At 39.9% G+C, this 18954-nt stretch overlaps 1 protein-coding gene across 4 annotated transcripts in view; it reads left to right on the top strand.

Annotated features, from left to right (window-relative positions):
• Positions 1 to 18954, top strand: part of CPED1 (cadherin like and PC-esterase domain containing 1) — a 164101-nt gene that overhangs the window by 4116 nt on the left and 141031 nt on the right. Inside the window, exons 2-4 of one of the 4 annotated variants that reach the window (XM_033514494.1) lie at positions 288 to 376; positions 5692 to 5780; positions 11843 to 12317. In XM_033514494.1, the coding sequence (XP_033370385.1) occupies positions 12066 to 12317 (252 nt within the window). In that variant the 5' untranslated portion in view covers positions 288 to 376; positions 5692 to 5780; positions 11843 to 12065. Of the gene's footprint in view, positions 1 to 287; positions 377 to 5691; positions 5781 to 11074; positions 11368 to 11842; positions 12318 to 18954 lie in introns of those variants that run through there. The other 3 variants (XM_033514493.1, XM_033514495.1, XM_015627442.3) reach the window with 3 other exon arrangements.

Raw genomic sequence — 18954 nt, 5'->3', positions numbered from 1 at the left:
CAAATGTTCAGTTACGAAGCTTGCTTGAAAAGATGACAAGCTGGAGTGTTTCTGCTGTGATGAATTCAGTTGGATATGCTCTTCTTGATTTAAATTATTTAAAAGGGTGTTTCATCTCTGTGTCATGTTATTTGGGGCTACATTAATATCAGGCTTTTAAAGAAAGAAAATTCTATAGATCAAAGGATTAGCCAATAGTTGAATGAACTGGCCATAAGAATGTGTGTTCCTTAGTCAGGTCTGGAAAACAGCTCAGTAGTATTGACCAACCCCTTATTTTAATTTAGGAAAGTATCTCATACATTTCCCAGGGACCTTGCTGGTAGCCTAATACTATTGGAATGGCTGAGAAACTGAGGAATAAGCAGAAATTAAGGTAGGAGTTACTTTAACATTGCCCTAAAAAAATTAAAATCATGTCTTAATCAGTTTAATCCAGAGTTGAAATTTTCTTAGACAAAGACTTACAGCTTACATGCTTTTGCACACAGAAGTGATGATTTCAGAAGTAATGATTACCTTTGAGAGTGTCACATCAGAACAGTTCTGCCCATCTCTTCTCTAACGTTGTTGGTTGCTCTTGACATAAATACAATCTAAAATACACACTGGGAAAACAGCTCAGTGAAGTTTCAGCCCAGGACAGAAAAATGAAAGATGATTCTCAAAAATAGGAGAGATGAAAATCCAACTTTAAGGTGTTCTGGTTAGTGTCTACATTAGTGTTCAAGATTTTCCAATGCTGAAGTACCTTCCACTTTCAAAGTGCTTTCCAAACATTCACCCATAGCTATTTACTTAAAGACTTCTGTTAAGAGGCTGAAAGGAATGTACTGAAAACGTCTCTCTGGAGGCTGACAAGCCTTAAAATATAAAAGATTCTAAGTTTTCCTCTTCCCTATTGTTTGAGTCTTAAGCAGTCATATTTAAACTCAAGAAGGGAAGAGACACCAAAACATACTGTTCCTAATTACATCATCAGATTATAAAATTGTAAACCGATTTCCTAGTTAGTAAATGATAGTGTGATTTTAAATAAATCCCAAAAATTGTCTGTAATTCTCTCTCCAAAGACTCTTTTAAAACAAGCAAATTAATTTTCAGCCTTATATACATTTTATTAATTTTTGGTGTTGGCACTACCTGGTTTTAGATTATTTTCCAAAGCAAAGAGTCTCTTTAATATACTTTAGTTTTAAAAGTCCATCAAAATATAGTTTTACAGAAATAGTGATTAACTAAAAAATTGTATTAGGCAGTTATTCAACTACTTCATACTGTATTTCAGAGCAATTCTGATTTGGTTATATTTTGGTTATATTTTTAACTTATTTCAAAATTAAATCCTGAGTACATCTACATCTACCTCTAGTCATAAAACAGAACTCCATAAATTAAAAATATAACAAAACAACCCACAAAAGAAACAGGCTCCAACAAACTGGCAATGAGACAAAGAACAAAAATGCTTTTATTCACTTTTCAGTCCCTCTAGACAATTCAAATTATGTGTGAAATATTGAAAAATGACAACGAAACATTTAAATCTCTTAGACCTGAGAAATATCTTCTTTAAACCTTGGTTTTTCAACAGACCTTTGCCTGGAATGCTAGTTTAATACATGACCTGTTCAATCAAAGTGGTCAAGATCACCCACTGACAGCGTGATGTTCAGCCTTCTCCCAGCTGTACCACAGCAGTTCCACATGACATCCCTCCCCAGTTTCAGCTTTCAAGCCCACCAGGCGCATTTTAAGCAAGCTGTGCAGCCCATGAGGCCAGAGCTGAGAGGCAGTGTAGTGACTCTGCATGGGGCAGGACACAAAGAACTCATCAGACCTCGTGCCAGCTGCAATGCAGATGTTCTGTGCAGCCTCCTTCACTCTATTTATTCAGGCCACCTGGCTTTGTAAGATGTAAAAATGGCTAAATCTAAATTTCAGCTTTACTTTCAGAAATACTATGTTGAGTAGGCTATCAAAAGTCAGTGCTTAAAAGACGTAACGTACTTAAAGGTATTTTAAAGTAACTTCTGTGCTGCAGTGGTTGCTGTTACCTTGTTCTGCAACAATCAGGCTGTGGCAGCTGGACTTGTGAAAGAAGCTGTACTGTTATAATTAGGTCAAGAAGTTAAGAAGTATACTGTTATCTTATCCTGCCTATCCATAAGAACAACAAATAGCATGTCTTGCATCCTTATGTATTCTATTCACTTGTACAATAATTCCTCATATACATTCACAATATGTGGAATGCCCCAGGTGACACATTTCTGTGCTGGGTTATTGTATATTCTGCCAGCACCATGAGAATGCAACAACTGTTATAAACTGTTATATACTCTGGCATATATAATAATGTCTGGCCTTGATGGGGTTAGTTAAATCTATGGGTGGCTTGAGAGGCACAGTTGAGCATTTAGTCAACATTTCTGTGTAATGTGGTTGCCTTAAAACTCTCCTTCCTAGCGGAAGAGCTCTGTTAAACAAATATCCATCAGTACAAAGCCTTTTGATAGGAAGAAATCAAGTTCTTGTTCCCTTGTGCCTAAAACATCCACACATCTTCTGAACTCAGTGGCCATGATATGGTTTAACTTTTATGTTTGCATGGATATTTACTGTACTGGGATGAACAAAAATGTAATGACCAAAATGTCTGAAATGATTGGCACCTGGAAAAATTGGTCCAAAACTACAGAGCTTGTTTGTCAAGGCTGCTGGTGGCAGGCACCCCATCTGCACCAGCACAGACTAAATCATCCAGAGGACAGCACAAACAGCTCTAGGTACCTGAGAGCATTGTGTCCTTGTGTAATGGACACAACAGAGATGAAAAAAATTGTTTGTAGGAGACTTTAATTTTCCTTGCTGCAAAGGAGCATCAGAGGACCACTAAACCTAGAAGATACTGGGACAGTCATGCCAAAGTCTGAGTGGTCTCAGCAAAGCAATCACTTTGCTAAAGAAAGATACTTTCTTTATCATAAAAGCAGTAAAAAAAAAAGAAAGGCAGCTAAATAGAAAGAGACAGAACCAAACAGAGTTTAGAGGGTGAATTGGAAGAGGAGTGTTTATGGAACAAGGAGTCTAATTGTATTTTTCTATGGCATCTTCTTAAAGGAAGTTTATTTGGAACCGATACTGCTTCTGAGAGGCAACTGTATAAAAAACAGTGCTTGGGGGTGATTGTCATGAATTCTTGAGTGACCTTGGCTTTCATCTATTTGGACTGAATTGGGTCCACCTATGGTGTAGAACAGCAGAAAAAAAACCACAAAACCACCACTAGTCTTGGCTAGCTACATAATAAAGCCAGACTAAAGTGAAAAGGGAACATGGCAATGAAATTAGTTTACACAGAAGAAGATGAAAGATTTCGTGACAGGACCTGGAGAACTACAACATTTTCATTCTACATTTGGAGTTTATCAAGACAGAAAATAGAAAAAATTAAAAACAAACAAAATGCAGAAATTTAAACATTACAATTAAATACATTTGTAAATGCTTCTCTTCCCAATGCAAAATGCCCTTACAGAATGATCCTTTACTTTCATATTTGTTGCTCTTGTTCAAACAACTCCATGGTTGGCTTGCAAGCATCATGCATTCCCACTGCATAGGCCACTATTTACATCCTGCTCTCACTCTGGAGGTCTGACTGAGGAATTCCCCCCAGCACTAGCCTCCAAACTTGTATACCTACCTCTTGCTCCCCCTCTCCCCATCTGTTGGAATGCTGGGTACAAAGACTTTCATGCTTTCTCTGCTAACAGGCACAGACCCACAAAAGAACACTGTATTTGATCTGAGGTCATGGAAAAATCTTCTAAAATTGATAGACAGAATTAAGATTGTAAATGTGTAGTTTAAATAGAAGTACGTTATATCACTTAGTGGAAAATTTAGACTTTAAGGTTTTAGAATATAGTAATATATACATAACAAGATGGAGGTTTTAGGGTGTTAGCTTGCCTTGTTCTTTCACCTTCTTCTTCATGGATTTTAGTAATATTGTATGATTAAATAGAAAAATCCACAGTGTGGAACATGAGTGTTTAGTTATTAGGTTAAAAATAAAAATAAATTAGTTGGCATTTTATACTTGGGTAGTTGACACTTTAAAGGCCTTGGAGAGAGATACCTGAGACTCCACTTTTTAGACTGTTAGCTTAGTGTGCAGACAAACACACTGTCTGTGAGAATAGTACTATAGATAAGAAAAAATAAACAACTGAGTCCAAACATGAAAACCGTCTCTCTTGCTCATTAATCCCGACCTTAAGGAAAAGAACCAGATAAAACACAGGACATTTTACACAGGGGTGCCCTGTGTGAGGATTGAACTCATGACCTTCAGATTATGAGACTGAAAGCATCTCCTTTTCATGGGAGCTTTCCTGAGCTGGTGCTAAGGGAGGAGGGCACAGGCCTGGTGTGGGGCAGGTGTTCCCATACATGCACCAGTAAGTGAGGAACAGAAACACCCTCTCTGCAGACATCATTTGAACAGGAATGGAGAGCCTAGGACAGAGTCAATGACACTGGTATTCTCATGTTCTTTCCACTCGCACTGGTCATTTTGATAACATTTTCATCTGAGTATATGCAGCTAGGAAAGACTGCAAGGAAAATAGTACCGTGCACTTAAAGTACAACTTTGCACTTCACAGCCCTTCTGTAGGTACAAAGCAGTGAAGAAAGAGCTCTGCTTGCAACAGAAGTGCATGAGAAAGTAGAAGAGTATTTGTGCAAATGCCTTTCATATAATAAACACAGAAAATATAACTGAAAGACAATAAGAAGGATAGAGATCACCTAAGCAAAGAGATCATTTTAAAAAAAGAAACGTGTTAAAATAAGAGAATGGTCTTGAGAGACAACAGAGATACAATTAGAAAACATTTGTAGGGAGAGGAAGACTTAAGAATGGAAGTTCAGATACTTTAACCTGAAGTGTGAAGAAGAGGAGGACCAACAAGATGCCAGAGAAATGATGTGGAGCATCACAAAATAATTACTTAAAGTAAAAAGGAACACAGATGTTGTCAGAGGTCATGAGGTATTTCACTTTGTTCCATGTTTTTGCAGCCTATCTGGGCACTTTTTGATTACTACTGATTCTTATGCATTTCTCAGCAGTAACTAGTGATTTTGAGCAATCAAATTGGCTACAAAATCCATAAATCTCTGTTATCTCTGAATAACTGCATCAAGGGGATTATGTCAGCAAATAACTGTAGACAGGGAGAAGCAGAGAATTTGCTGATTTTTTCCTCATGACATTCAAAATTGCTTTTTAAGCAGGAACCAGTATATTTAATAAGACTTTGGTCTTCGAATGCTTTCCTGTATCCTCATGTCAAGCAACTTGCTGTATTATTAACATATATAAATAAATAGATACCTCTGTTTCACTGTAACCTTTTCTGCCAAAACAAGTAGTGATGAACATGGCTGAGATACAGAGATGTTTCTGAACAAGTAACTCAGTTTGCCCGGATTCTACCTAAACTTTAGGGAAGCTGGTAGGTTTGGTAATCTGATGAGCTGAGTATCAAGCTTTGCCACCACCTAAAAGGTCCTGTTCCGTTCCTCTGTTTGCATCATCTTTCAATAATGTTCACTTGCGGCTTGACCTGTACCAGCATGAGGGCCCACTATCAATTCAATTCTCTCACATGGCAGAAAACAGCCCAGCTGAGTTCCTTCTCATGGAAGATCTAATGAGAAGCTCCACCAGTAGGAAGAGAGGAAGGGAAAGAGCAGGACCAGAGGTAAGGAAAATGTGAGATTCTGCTTTTGGGATAGGGCTACCCTAAATATACGGACAGACTGGGGAATGTGATATTGGACAACAGCACTGCAGAAAGGGACCTGGCCCCCACTCCGGGAGGCAGGGATTCTACTTAAAACAGACAGCATTGGGTGAGGAGCATGACTTAAAGGAGATTCCACCCCTCCACCCTATGGGGCATGCCCCTGCAAGCCCAGGAAAAGACACTCCACCCCATTTTGCCAGATAAGCAATGGCTCCAGAATGTTCTTTTCCTGTACCCTGGTTGGTTTAAATTCTACTGCAGTGTTCCCACCTTAGTTCTTCCCATTGGTTGTCCTCAACCCACTCCTTTGCTGTCCCCTGCTCCTCTTGCTATTGAACCCTGACCCTGAACTCCAACCCTACCCTGGCATATAAAACCCACGACTCTCTCTTCCTTCCATGCCTTGGTCCCTGGCTCAGTAAAGGATCCTGGATTTTGCTAAACGAAGACCCGTCCTGTTTTCTTTCCTGTTGGTGCTTAGTGGCTGCCTGAGCTCTGAGACTCCAGGGTCCAGGGCAGTTGTTTTGCCCCTCTCAGCGGTGGAACGCAGCCCTGGGGGTCCTGGTTGCTGACAAGTTAAACATGTCAAGAGCCAGCAGTGTCCTGGCAGGCACCAGGCACAGCATGGCCAGCCAGGCAAGTCCCACTCTGCTCTGCACTGGGGTGGCCTCAGCTCGAGTGCTGGGGGCAGTTTTGGGTGTTACAATATAAGGTATAAAGCTACCGGACAGTTCCCAAAGGAGGGTCACAAGGAAGGGGAAGTGCCTTGAGAGGGAAAGCTGTTTGAGGAGCAGCTGAGGTAATTTGGTCTGCTGAGCCTGAAGGAGACTGAGGTGAAACCTCATCACAGTCTACAATTTTCTCATGAGCGGAAGAGGAAGGGCACTGATCTCTTCTCTATAGTGACCAGTGACAGGACGTGGAGGAATGGCCAGAGGTTGTGTCAGGGATGTTTAGGTTGGATGTTAGAAAAAGGTTCTTCACCCAGAGGGTGTTTGGGCACTGGAACAGGCTCCCCAGGGCAGTGGTCACAGCACCAGCTTGAGAGAATTAAGAGGTGTTTGGACAATGCTCTTGGGCACATGGTGTGAATCCTGGGGATAGTGTTGTGCAGGGCAGGAGCTGAATTCAATGATCCTTATGGATCCCTTCCAACACAGCTGATTCTGTGATTCTCTGCTTGCCTGCGTTCAATGTGAACTAAGATCAGAGAGCTGAGTTTAAGCGGGATTCAGACATGAATCTTTGTTTTTTGGAGGAGAGCAAAATCATACTCACTAATGCTTACATGGTTCTATGGATGAGACAAGGAGAGACAATCTGGGCTTTTATTGTGCTGGGATTGATTTTCACTTCAGAACAATTACTGTATTTTTTGTCTCTTCTTCATTTTGTTCTTTTCTTCTGCTTATAATGGGACCACACACAGGCTTAAAGACACTACAAATCTAATTGCAGTCTGGATTGAATATAAGAAGTAAAAAATCAGGGAGGGTGCAGCTGAGCTGGTTTTCTCCAACACAGCTTAACAAGATGCTTTGCTTGAATATTTACAGTGCTATTAAGGCCTACTATTCCTGAAGCTTTTAACTAATTTTTGAAGTTAGTGAGAATTTATGTCCCTTAACACAATTTTTAGCAAACTAGAAAATAAAAAAGAAATTAAAGAGTTGAGCATAAAAAATGAAAATTGCATGTAGGTTTGCTCTGTGAAGATGACAGATGGTTACAAGCACTTGACTATCAGTTAATTTAGAAATTATCAGTTTGCACTTATTTTTCATGTGATCTCATCTCTCACAGAAATGGATGCTAGGATGCTATGCTTTGAAATTTGAAACTTTTTCCAGAAAAAGAACAATTGTGAAAAGGTTTTTTTAAAACATATTTTGTTTTTGGCAACCTCTCTATAGTGAAATTACTGATGCTAAATAGTTTTCTTGTATCAAGACTTCATCTTACAAGCACTTATACCTAGACTTAATTTATGGTTTATGTTAGATCTCTGAGTGAAGTTAAGCATGTGTAAGATGTATGTATTCAGCTGGCCTTAAATTCCTGCTAACTTTCTGTGCCTAATATTTTCTCCCAGGTTACTGTTTAGATCATGGAAATAATTTTTCAGTGGCCACTAGCTTTCACCACTGATCAAACATGGAGACTCATGTAAAATGGAAGCTGTGTGTGTATGAGCCGAGTCAAAACCCAGTGAACAGTGAGTGATGAATAGTGAACTTCACATGCCTGCATGGCACCTTGGCTAAATCCTCTCAAATCCCAGACCCTGGTAATTTTTTAGTAAGTCTTGTGACCTTCTTCTCACCTTTTCTGTGTCAGGGTAGTTTTAAACACTTTGAGTCTATGCCAGATGATGCAGATGGAACTGGGATTCTGTCTGCAAGCACTGGAGATCACTTTTGACAGTCATGGCTTGCTGCTTTTGGCAGAGGCGGTCCCTGCAAGGCTTTGCCTCATGCTGAGCAGGACAGTAGTTGGCTGCTGTAGGCAGCCAGGCAAGAAGTCCTGAGTGAGAGGGAGAAATAGGAAGAGGTAAACAGACTAGAGAGCCCTTAATCCATGCAATGGGAGCAGCTACTGGAAGGAACAGGTCAGGGAATCTCAAACAGGAAATCAATACTAAGCTTGTTTTGTATATCAAAAAGAGGAGATTTACACCTTTCTGCTAGAAATTCTGAAACACACACATATACCTATGAATATAAATACTTAGCTGGATAGTCCTGATCTTACCAAGTTATTTGAATATTATATACTGAAGAATCTTCCTTGTGAATTTGAGACCCATATCCACTTATATCCTTTTCCTAAAAGACTAGTTAATGCCAGGGAAATGAGTCCCCATATGCAGTAGTCCTAGCTTAATTTCTTTAGTGTCAGATTGGGGCCAGGTAAGTCAGTAGACATGTAAGCCCGTAGACATGTAAGCCCAGAGATGTCGTGGGATCCTGATTCAAAAGATAACAGGAATCGGGTACATTGCACTCTAGATGTGACTGAGGAAAGTATTTACATCCTAAGAAATGGGCATGACATGCTGTTGTCATGAAAAGAAACCAAAAGTTAGAGAAAAATCCAGCTCACTCCTCAGAACATCTGGGGAAAGCAGATGTGTTGTAATGCAGTTAGGAAAAATGGTATGACCCAAAGAATGTACCCTCAAAAATGTAGACTTGTAAGTTCTTTTCCTTATCTTGTTCTCCCCGGTTCCCCTTACTGGTAAATTCCCCCCACCCCTTTCCCCTGTCCTGAAAAAGGAGTGCCTGTCCATTCCTCTTCCTCTTTCCCTCCTGCAACTTCACTCCGAAGGATCCCAAGAAATAAAGCTGCGACTGCCATCTCAGCAAAGGGAAAGAGCCTCGTTTTTAGGGTCTCCTCTGGCAAGCTAGACTACCTCCCCTGCCTCCCTGGCCGCTGTGGGGTGGACAGTGGTAGCAGAAAGGCGGGGGACAAAGTAACAATAGCACAGATGCATAGAAGGTTGATTCCCAGGAATATACAGGACACAGAGTCATATGCCTGCCTCTGCTGATACCTCCTTCATCTGTTCCCCGCTTGCCCTGAAGTCTTGGGACCCATGAATGGTTTTGGGGTTGCAGGAAGGGTGAATTGACTATGAGACGGGGGGAAATGCAAGGATAAAGACTTTACTTAAATGGCTGAAAGGGAAACATGATGTTGGGCTGGAGGGGGGAACATGATTACTCTCTGTGCTGAACGTAACTGAGGGAGCAGGGGTTGGGAACAGAGAAGATTACTTTGTTCTAGAGTGGGATTCTCCAAGGAGGTATGAGCTCCACATTACAAAACAACCATTAAGGCAAATCTATATAAAATTATTTTAATCGAGTTTTTATTATGGGTTATTCTTCTAGGAATAACCCATAAAGCTCTGACTAAAATACCCTCACTAGAAATCTGAGAGAAGTTGACAGCCATGCAGATGCCGCCCACACAGCTGGTGGTTTTGTGCCCAGAAATCTGGGCATGCCAAAATCTTCAGGACAATACCTTATAAGAATAAAGGAAGTCTCCTCCTCTGTTGATGGCATTAGTGTGGCTCCCAGGTAGGCTGGCCAGTAGTGTCTCTGCAATCCTCCTTTGAGTGTACCAGCTTCCTGAGTATCCCTCTCCATTGGATGGAAGACAGCTACCCCACAGACAGCTGCAGGGAGTACCCATGGTTTTCTGATATCCTCTAGCCAGATTTGTTGGCATGCTAGAGGTTTTGCAGCACAGGCTGGCTGGAGCAGGGCCTGAGGATGTGAATTGGTGCGCAGGGAAGGAAGGAGCACAAGCAACATGTCTCCAGAGAGCAAAGATGGGAGTTCCTCTGTGGTTTATAAGCATATATCACAGCAGGGCACAGGCAGTTGGAGTAGTCTTCTCTTGCTCAGGATAACCCAGGAGTCTAATTCAGGTAACTACAATTCCAGACATAAAACTAAAACGCAGTGTGTGCAACCACTAAGGTCCTGCATGAAGTGTTCAATCACTTTGACAGCATTTTTCTTTGTCTGCAAACTAATAGCTTTAGTTTGATTGGGGCCGGGGGGTGTTGGAATTTTAAAGCTAAATAAAAAAAAAATATTCAAAAAATATATAGTCTATCCTTCCTTGCTGTTTTTAGGCCTCTAATTTGGTAGTGCTGCTGCAGCTGCCAAACTGTAGATTGGCTCAAAGTTACTGTAACAACATTCATTTCTTATATATGAGGCAGTGTAGGAAGAACTGTCTTTTCAAAAAATCATTAACTAAGGATGGAAGATAAAATAGATTACTTATAAACAGATATTTTTAGCTAAAATAACTTGATTATATTAGAAGTTCTGGTCTATAAATATAACAGTTTGTGAACTGTTCCCATCTGTCTCGTCCCTGTCCTGTGTCAGTAGGGGGAAGTAGTAACTAAGACCTTCTGTGGCTTAGATACTAAGTGCTTTCATCAGAGTATTTTTGTCCACCCTCCTTTCTCTCCCTCTTTGACATCAGCAAGAAGTTTTATTTATATTCTGCTATGAGATATTACATCTACTAAGGAAAAGTACTGACACTGACTGCTTTGTCACTGATGTTTATGTCCAAGTAAATCTGCTTAGTTTGCAACATTTTTTGTTAATCTGGATTAAAATACTGCAGGTGCTTCTCCCTGAAAGATATTAATATTGTTTCAATTAGGCTAATCACTGTAACAACAGTTTTCTAAAAATTGCAGTGATGGTGGTTTCGAGGCATGCAGCATAAGCAAGGATACCCTTCATCCCCCGAGCAGACCTCAGGCTCTGTCTCCAAACCCTGTGCCTGCTCTGAGCAGAGCCAGTTTAGCTCCACCCTCCGAGCAGTCCAGCCCTTATTTATATGAAGTCTGTGGTCCAACTGGCTTCAGATGGTGTGTGTTATGTGCGTGTGCCTGCCTCCTGAGTGTGTGAGACGAGCTGGGATCATGAGCCAGGGTTGTTCCAAGTGGTTTTAATCAGCAGCCCATTAGAGGAGAACGGAAAACTTCAAACAGGGTAAGAACCAAGTAAGTAAACCTAACTCTGAACTTGCAATCTGGACAAAACAAATGCAAATGAAAATCTTCATAGTCTGTCAGTTTTCAGATAAATTATCACTTTTAGAGAGAAAGCTGTGCCTTCTAACAGGAAGAAGGAAATTTAAAAGGACTGAAACGAAGGAAACTGTAAAAACAAAGTGGGAATTGAGAATGCAAGAGAGAAAAAACAGCAAATGATTGTTCACAAAGTTGGTACACTCTCTTACTTTTTTCAGCTGTGGACAGGACACATTAAGCTTTAACCTCTTGCTTTCTTAAACACTATTGTCTGGCTGAGTAAGCAGTTCCTTTTGTAAAGGGGGTGAGGATTTCTGTTCCTCACCTGTCTGCTGGCAGGTTTGTTTTTCTGAGAGCAGGGAGTGGAAGAGCTCTCCACAGCTCCTTGCAGGATGTCCCATGGCATGCTGCTGTTTGCTGCCACTCACTTGTTGTTTTTTCACAGGTTGTTCCAGTAACTCCATGGGAAGGTGTTCCTCAAACCTCAGCTCCTCTGCAACTCGTGACTTCTTGCCTGGCACCAGGAAAACATTCAGCAGCAGAAATGGGAAAATTCACACTAGTTTTGGGTAAAGTGTGCTTCTGACTTTTTTTACCCTGGCAAGACGTGGCTACTTGGACTGCATCTGCAATGTGGCAAAGGACAAAGTGAGGTTGGCAAAGAGGCCATGGTTTGTGGGCAAGTCCCCAGATGCCGCAGGCTTTGTCGCCCTCGTCCCTTCCTTCTGGCCTTAGTAGTGGCCCTCTGTCTGTTCTGCCAGACCCTGACTCCTCTCATGTCCAGCAGCATCCTTTCAGCAGTTGTTAATGGGATTGCACCCAACAAACTGACTAAAACACAGCAAGGAAGATACAAGGAGGTCTCCCCAAGCACCATTCACTGCTTCCTCCCTGGCAGCAATTCAGAGACAGTGAAAAAGGTAAGTCAGCTGGAGCAGAGTGCTGAGCAATAATTAGCAAAGCGAGGGATAGCAAGTCTGGCAGGATCATCTGAGTCCAGCTAAAATTAGCCCAAGCTTGGAAGTCTGGATCTGTATACAAACAAATGGGTGATCTAATGACAGCGGCATATGGACGAGCACATTCCCATTACTAACTCCTCAGTGTGCTATTAACACAGGAATCCTGAAATCTTCAACTGAAATATGGCATTGCTCTGTGATTCCAGCAAGATTTCAGTTTGCTGCACAGACCATGCTTTATTTTAGCTCTGGGAATTGGTTTAGAGGCTTTACAGTACAGGCACGTAAATCAGGAGCCAGTGGGGTTTCATGGAAGTGACTGAGGCTGTTAATTGGCACAGGGACTGCAGCTGTCCTGTATTAGAGTTATCTGCTCGTCAGCTCTGAACTTTACTGGGATTCTGCTGAAAAGCTGGATTTAACTGCATCTGAGAAATAAAAGATTATTTTCAAATCACATTATATACTTTGGAATCTCTGTCTCACAAATTTTACTTTGTCCATAAGTTACCTGGCTTCATGTTTATTTTGTATAGGGTTCCTAGGATGGGTGTTAAAACCTAACAAATGGAGACGCTGTTATTTTTGTTGGAAAATGTGGCTTGTTAAATGGTCTCCAGACCGAGGTAGTTATTTTTACTCTGGAATCTATGATCAGCACTAGCACAAATGTTTCAGGTTTCCTTCAGTCCTATAGAGGAGCTGCTAACGGTGCAGCAGATAGTACACTGTGGAATTATCATTATTCTAACATTTTATATACACAACTGTAGCAGAACTGTAAAAAAATTGTAACCTCACAAATTATGGACAGCAACCACATGAAGCAGTTCAAAAACTAAAAAAAAAACCCAAAAAACAAACAAGTCTGCTTCTTTGATTAGACAGAGTTCATAGTCTAAAAGGTCAGTAATTATTGATTTTAGGAGAACAGCTGTACAGTGCATCTTTTTCAACAATCAAAAACAGATATGGGGGATAACTGTGGCGTGAACTCTTTAACCTTAACTCTTAAAATACTTGGTTTGTTTCTTATAGTACATGGTGCATTTGTCATAATTTTATTTTTTAATAATCTTTCAGTAAATTAGGTACCCAGATTCAGATCTGATCTGCAATATGACATAAATAATTACAACTTAAAGGGAAATAAGCGCAGCTGACATACGTGGGTTGCACTGGGTTATGTCTATAGAAACAGTTCATTCCTTTTTACTCATTGCTACTGTAATGGCAAAGAACATTTCATACATTGGGCTACTTAATGTCTGTAAGAGCTGGTGAAATAATGGCAAAGTTTTGCTAGTATGATTTTTGGCTGAAAATATCTGTAGGATCTTGTTTTGCAAATTGCCTGAGAAAAAAGGCAGATTGACATTGAACTTGGTGTGCTGGCCAATTGAAACAAGAAGAAAGCTTTTGTTTTTACAACATGTTGTACTTATGCTCTCCAGCATACGTGTTTGGATGTGACCATCACATGCACATGCTGGACCTTGAGTACAGATGTGTGTATATTAACCCTTATAGGTATTTTTTCAAGGGCTGTGCTACCTTAACACATTCCTTTTCAAGTTCTTAAGACCACCCATAGCTGGCTCCCTGTTTGTCTTGAATTTTTCCTCCAGAGCATGATGAACAAAATGTCTTGCACATGTTGGGATGTTACTCTATGTTGCTCTCTGTTTCCCAACTTTCCCTGCTGGTTATGTGGGCTGAATAATAATCTCAGAGAACAGCAAAGACAAACATTGCCAAAAATCTCTACCACTTTGCTTTGAAAATGTGTTCTTGAACTGTGTGTTTTCATCCACTGCTTATTGAGACAGCTGAACTGTTATCTGGCTTGATTTTATTGGGCAGTCAGTAACATCTAAGACAGATGTTGCTTTTGAAACTTTACACTGTTTTATTTTACAGTCACGTGCCCACTGACAGAAGCTATTAGTTGACTCTAATGAAACAACATTTCATTAAAGCCCTGGTTAAAATCTTTATGTATGAACCTGGAAAAATACTTTAACATATAGTTATTCACATTTGTAATTAACTAGTCATACATGAATTCTTATTCAATAAATAGTCCAGCAAGAAAATTTAAATGCATTAAAAAGAATCTTTTATACAGTTAAGCAGTGACTTAAAGCAAACACCACATCATGTCTTATGAAATCAAAGTTCATTAATAAATTTTAAGGCAAGTAAGACCCTGCTGGAGATGGTATTTATTTTTAGGTAGCACATAGGGGATTTTGAGTGATAGCATGTGACACTGCAGATTCTCTTCTGCATAGGGCAGGTTTCCTTGCTTTCTTCAGAAAAACAACCAGTACTGTGTTGAGCCTGTTGTGAGAATTTGGTTCTGATTGCTATTACAGGGGCAAAATCCCCTTCCAAAATGTAGTAATTTCTTCATTCAGAGTATGCATGGCACTAAGTGCCTCAAAAAACCCCACAAAACCAAACCAAACAAACAAACAAAAAAAACCTGGGCATCTTTTATGAGCCATTTATTGGAAGCAAAGGAAGAGATCATATGTATTTCTGATGTCAACATCCACCTCATTTTGGAGAGTTACAGACAAGTGTAGAAGAAGCATGGGGATGGACATTGTCAATTACATCTGTAAATGTGTCTTTAACTATGTGGGATGGAGCTCTTCCTATTAGGCACATAGTGCAAGCTGTCTTCTTTAAATTGCAAAAATGTAGATTTCATTCATAGCCTGGAAAACCAGAGAGAGCTTATAGTACTCCTCTCTCTGGTATCACACAGTTTTAAAAGCTGCTGGAGATCTTGTCCTGAAGCTTTAAATTCATAGGAACAGAGGTCAACATTTTCTAGTACAAAATTAAATGTTAATATTTGAAGCATGAAAAATAGAAGGCTTATTTTTGATTCTCCAGCATTAAAGGCAGTAGAGAGTGATATCACATCTAGCAGCAAACTGTCTGCAGGTTTAGCAGGGCACTCTTACCTCCCAAATGATGAAATTTTTGTGGATTTGTATAGTAGGGAGAAGAGTTGGTGCTGTAGCATCCAAATTGGAATAGGTATCAACAAAAATAAAAAAGCCCACATAAGCCCACTGTGTAGTTTGCCTGGCACAGTATTGTGCCAGAAATACTTTTGGTACCAGCAAGCTGATTGCACTGATCTTAAATAATTTAGCTCTGCTTCTTGGCCAGTTTTGAGAAGAGCTAATTATCTGGTTAAGATGTGATTCCACTCTCTGAATTAATTCAGCCAGAGGCAATTAATATGTCTCTGCACAGGGGTAATTTTGCCCAGGGAGGTGGTGTATCCCTGCTGGGTAGAAGGAATATAGGCTGTACTGCTTTTAGGAGTGCAGATACCTGGTGTTCAGTTGCTTTCCCAGTCAGAGAAGAACCAAACCCACTTTTCCTTTTTTCTTAAAAGGCCCAGTTCCCAAGCCATTAAGTTTTACATCCAGGTTGAAATTGTGAGCCTGGTTGAAACTGTGAGCCTGCTGCAACATACTGGCAATGGGATTTTCTGTTTGGTCCTGGAAAGTAAAAGCGTCTCTTTTCCTTATTTCTTCTACAGCTGGAGAAAAAGGAGGAGGAAAATATTAATCACCTGTTATAGTTTTTACTCCAGTGACAGATACTTTTTTGGCCTACTAGCTTTCCAGCCATTGTGAATGTATTTAAACAAACAAACAAACAAAAAATTCAGATTTTAAATTTGGTCCTGAAGGAGATTGTTTCATGGATACTCACAGGCCTTTTGCTTCAAATCCCCTGGCCATTTAGGCCAGAGAACAAGAAAACAAAGATACACAGTTGATTGTATGAGAACTTGATGAGTGGGTCAGGCTGGCATCCAAATAAATGAAATACCACAGGTGTGGTGAAAAAAAGCTGTCTTCTTTTCAAGGCCTCGAACTTGCCACTTATGTTTTGTGTAAAAGATGTATCTCAAAGATGAATTACACTGAAATGAGCAAACAGGAAGGATAAGAAAAGGCTTTTTATTGCTTCATTCTGAACAAATAGGATAGGATATAATTTCCTGGGAGTGGACAGTATGAAAGATCCAAGATAATGACAGCCTGATGTGGCCATATCTGAAAGATACTATGTACAAAAGGAAGGAAAAAAAAGATAAACATCGTGGTTTAGTCTTAACCAACATCTACAGGAAGATCCAGTCAAGCATCTTGCATAGGTTACTGGCTCAGGCATCTATATCTGAAAGTTGGCAGTGAAATTACTGAAAAGCTGAGAAAATGTTACTAGAGCATTAGAACACTGGACATCCAGAGTGGAATTATCCTCTCTTTACTTGAGTGCTCCACTCTGTCAGAGGCAGATAGCCGGACTTCACAGTCAATGGAAATGACTGCATCTAAAGCAAAATTTATCATGAATTAATGCAGACATTTAAAACAAATTTAGCGAATTTCATCCTCTAAAGATATGTCTCCTATTGATTTGTTTTTTTATGGAATATGTTTGCTTCAGACAGAATAAGCAGGCAACAAAGGAGATAGGAGCGGAGTATGTTATGGAAGAAGGCACGGGGATAGGAAGCAGATGTAAGAGAACAGGGAACTACAGCTGCAAAGTAATAGTAACCTCAGAAAGTACTGAAGACATTGTGTACAGAGGCAGCTGAATTTGTGCAAGGAAGGAGAAAGTGAGATGAGAATGGAAATGGGAAGAAAAGAGGACAAAGCTAATGAGAACTTCTGAAATGTAAATATCTGAAAAAGGAGAATTGAAGTTGGGTGTTAGAATGAGATTTTTTTATTTTTTTTTTTTGCTATTATGCAGAATAGAGCATGGTGAGAGCTCTGGATAGAAAATATTTCATTATGCATAATAAGGTTTGATACATTTTAAAGTAAATTTAGCTTAAAAGCTATTTTATAGAATAAGTAGGATGATAACTTTTCACAGAAGAACAAAGAACTTTGCTAGTATGAAACCTGTTGCAACTAGAAAGCAGTCAGCATAGGAGGGTACAGCATCAGCAACTGATTTCCTCCAAATGATACCATAGACACATTCTGCCCTATGAAAGAAGGACATTTGTTTTCCTCTTTCGTAATGTAAAATGAAACGGCACTAAGGAAACAGCTACTTTTACTAAGCAGAGAGCTAGAGATATTCTGGTGATAAAGGGCAAGGCTATTGTGGTAGCAGTCAGGAAAGAGGGGCAGGGTGGAGACTTGGAAGGAAGGGATCTTCGAGAAGGACATGTGAGGTGCAAATGGAGGCAGACTCTCACTCATGACTTCACTGCAACTTCCTCTAAAATGAGGTGTTTTGGTAAGTGGTAGCATTGGCTCATTGTCTGTTCTCAAGACAGGGCCTTTGGTACCATGTACCACATGCAGGCATAAAGCATTTTGATAAAATAGCTGTACCTCCTGCTCAGAATGTTGGTGATGACTGTGCAAATAACCCCAGTTTTGCTCTTGAATTTATAAAGTCATCAGAAGACAGCCATCAAAGTAATGCCAATAATCTAATTGCTTTTTCTGTATTTATACAACAAACAATTCAAAGCAGAATTACATTCCAGCCATTTCATTCTTCAACACAGTCCTTTCTGATTAGGAACTTCACCGGAACATAAAGCAAACACATTTAAATATCCTCCAGAAAGTGAAACAGGAAATTAACTTCTCTCTTTCTTCTTAATACAGCAGCCATGCCCACTTTTAAATATAATGGTAGTATGAACAACTTACTATTTCTGTGAACTTTTATGCAAACACAAAAAAGAATTTAGAAGTCACATTTGGAGCTAATAAACATCTGCATAGTCTCATAAATGAGCGGCTTGGGGCATTAGAACCACATGCTAAGCTTTTATTATCACTCTTCTTATTGATGTTGTTCGTTAATAGTGCAGCATTTTCTGGGAGTCCCATTCATGTATTTTTTGTAATGTTGTTCTGCTAGGTGGTATTTAGTAGTAAAGGTGACTGACTTCCTTTGGTAGCTAAATGGGAATTTAGTCTGTTCACTGCCTGTGAATATTGCTAATAGTGCTGGCCTTGTTTTTATAAGGGCGGTTTTCCTTTGTGGTATTTTTGTTGCACTCTGCTTTCATGCAAAGGCCTTTTGGTTTGCACAGTGGCTCTTACATCTCTTTTTCAGCTGCTCAGTACCTGCAGGAAGCAGTGGGGTTAAAGTAAGTGCAGTCAAGTTATTTGAAGCTACTAGACCAAGTCTGAGACAGTCTTGGCTAGCTCAGTGTGAAAAGTGGCTGCTTGTAATCAACACAGGGACTAATGACAGCAGAACTGGGTAGCTGAAAAGATGATTAGCAGTTTTTGAGTTCTTTCCTGGGACAAGCTTAGGCTAACATGAGTTGGGCCATTATGTTAGGATAGAGAATTTTGTTTCTGCAGTTGAAGTGATGGTCAGTGAAATTCTATGGCAACAGTTCAAACTGTATATTTGCTTCTTTTCCAGGCATAGACAATGCATCAATATTTATGGAATTATGTAATATTCTTGGAATTTGAAAGAACTGCCAAGGAACTGTTTTGCTCTCTTCATCTTGAAATGTCTTCACTCTTTTCTTCTTGGCCAGAACAAAAACAGTAATTATTCA

The sequence above is a fragment of the Parus major genome, chromosome 1A (assembly GCF_001522545.3).
Source record: "Parus major isolate Abel chromosome 1A, Parus_major1.1, whole genome shotgun sequence".
In the NCBI taxonomy this organism is placed as follows: Eukaryota; Metazoa; Chordata; class Aves; order Passeriformes; family Paridae; genus Parus; species Parus major.
Note: the sequence above shows the minus strand (reverse complement) of the source record. Positions and strands in the feature narration are given on the sequence as shown.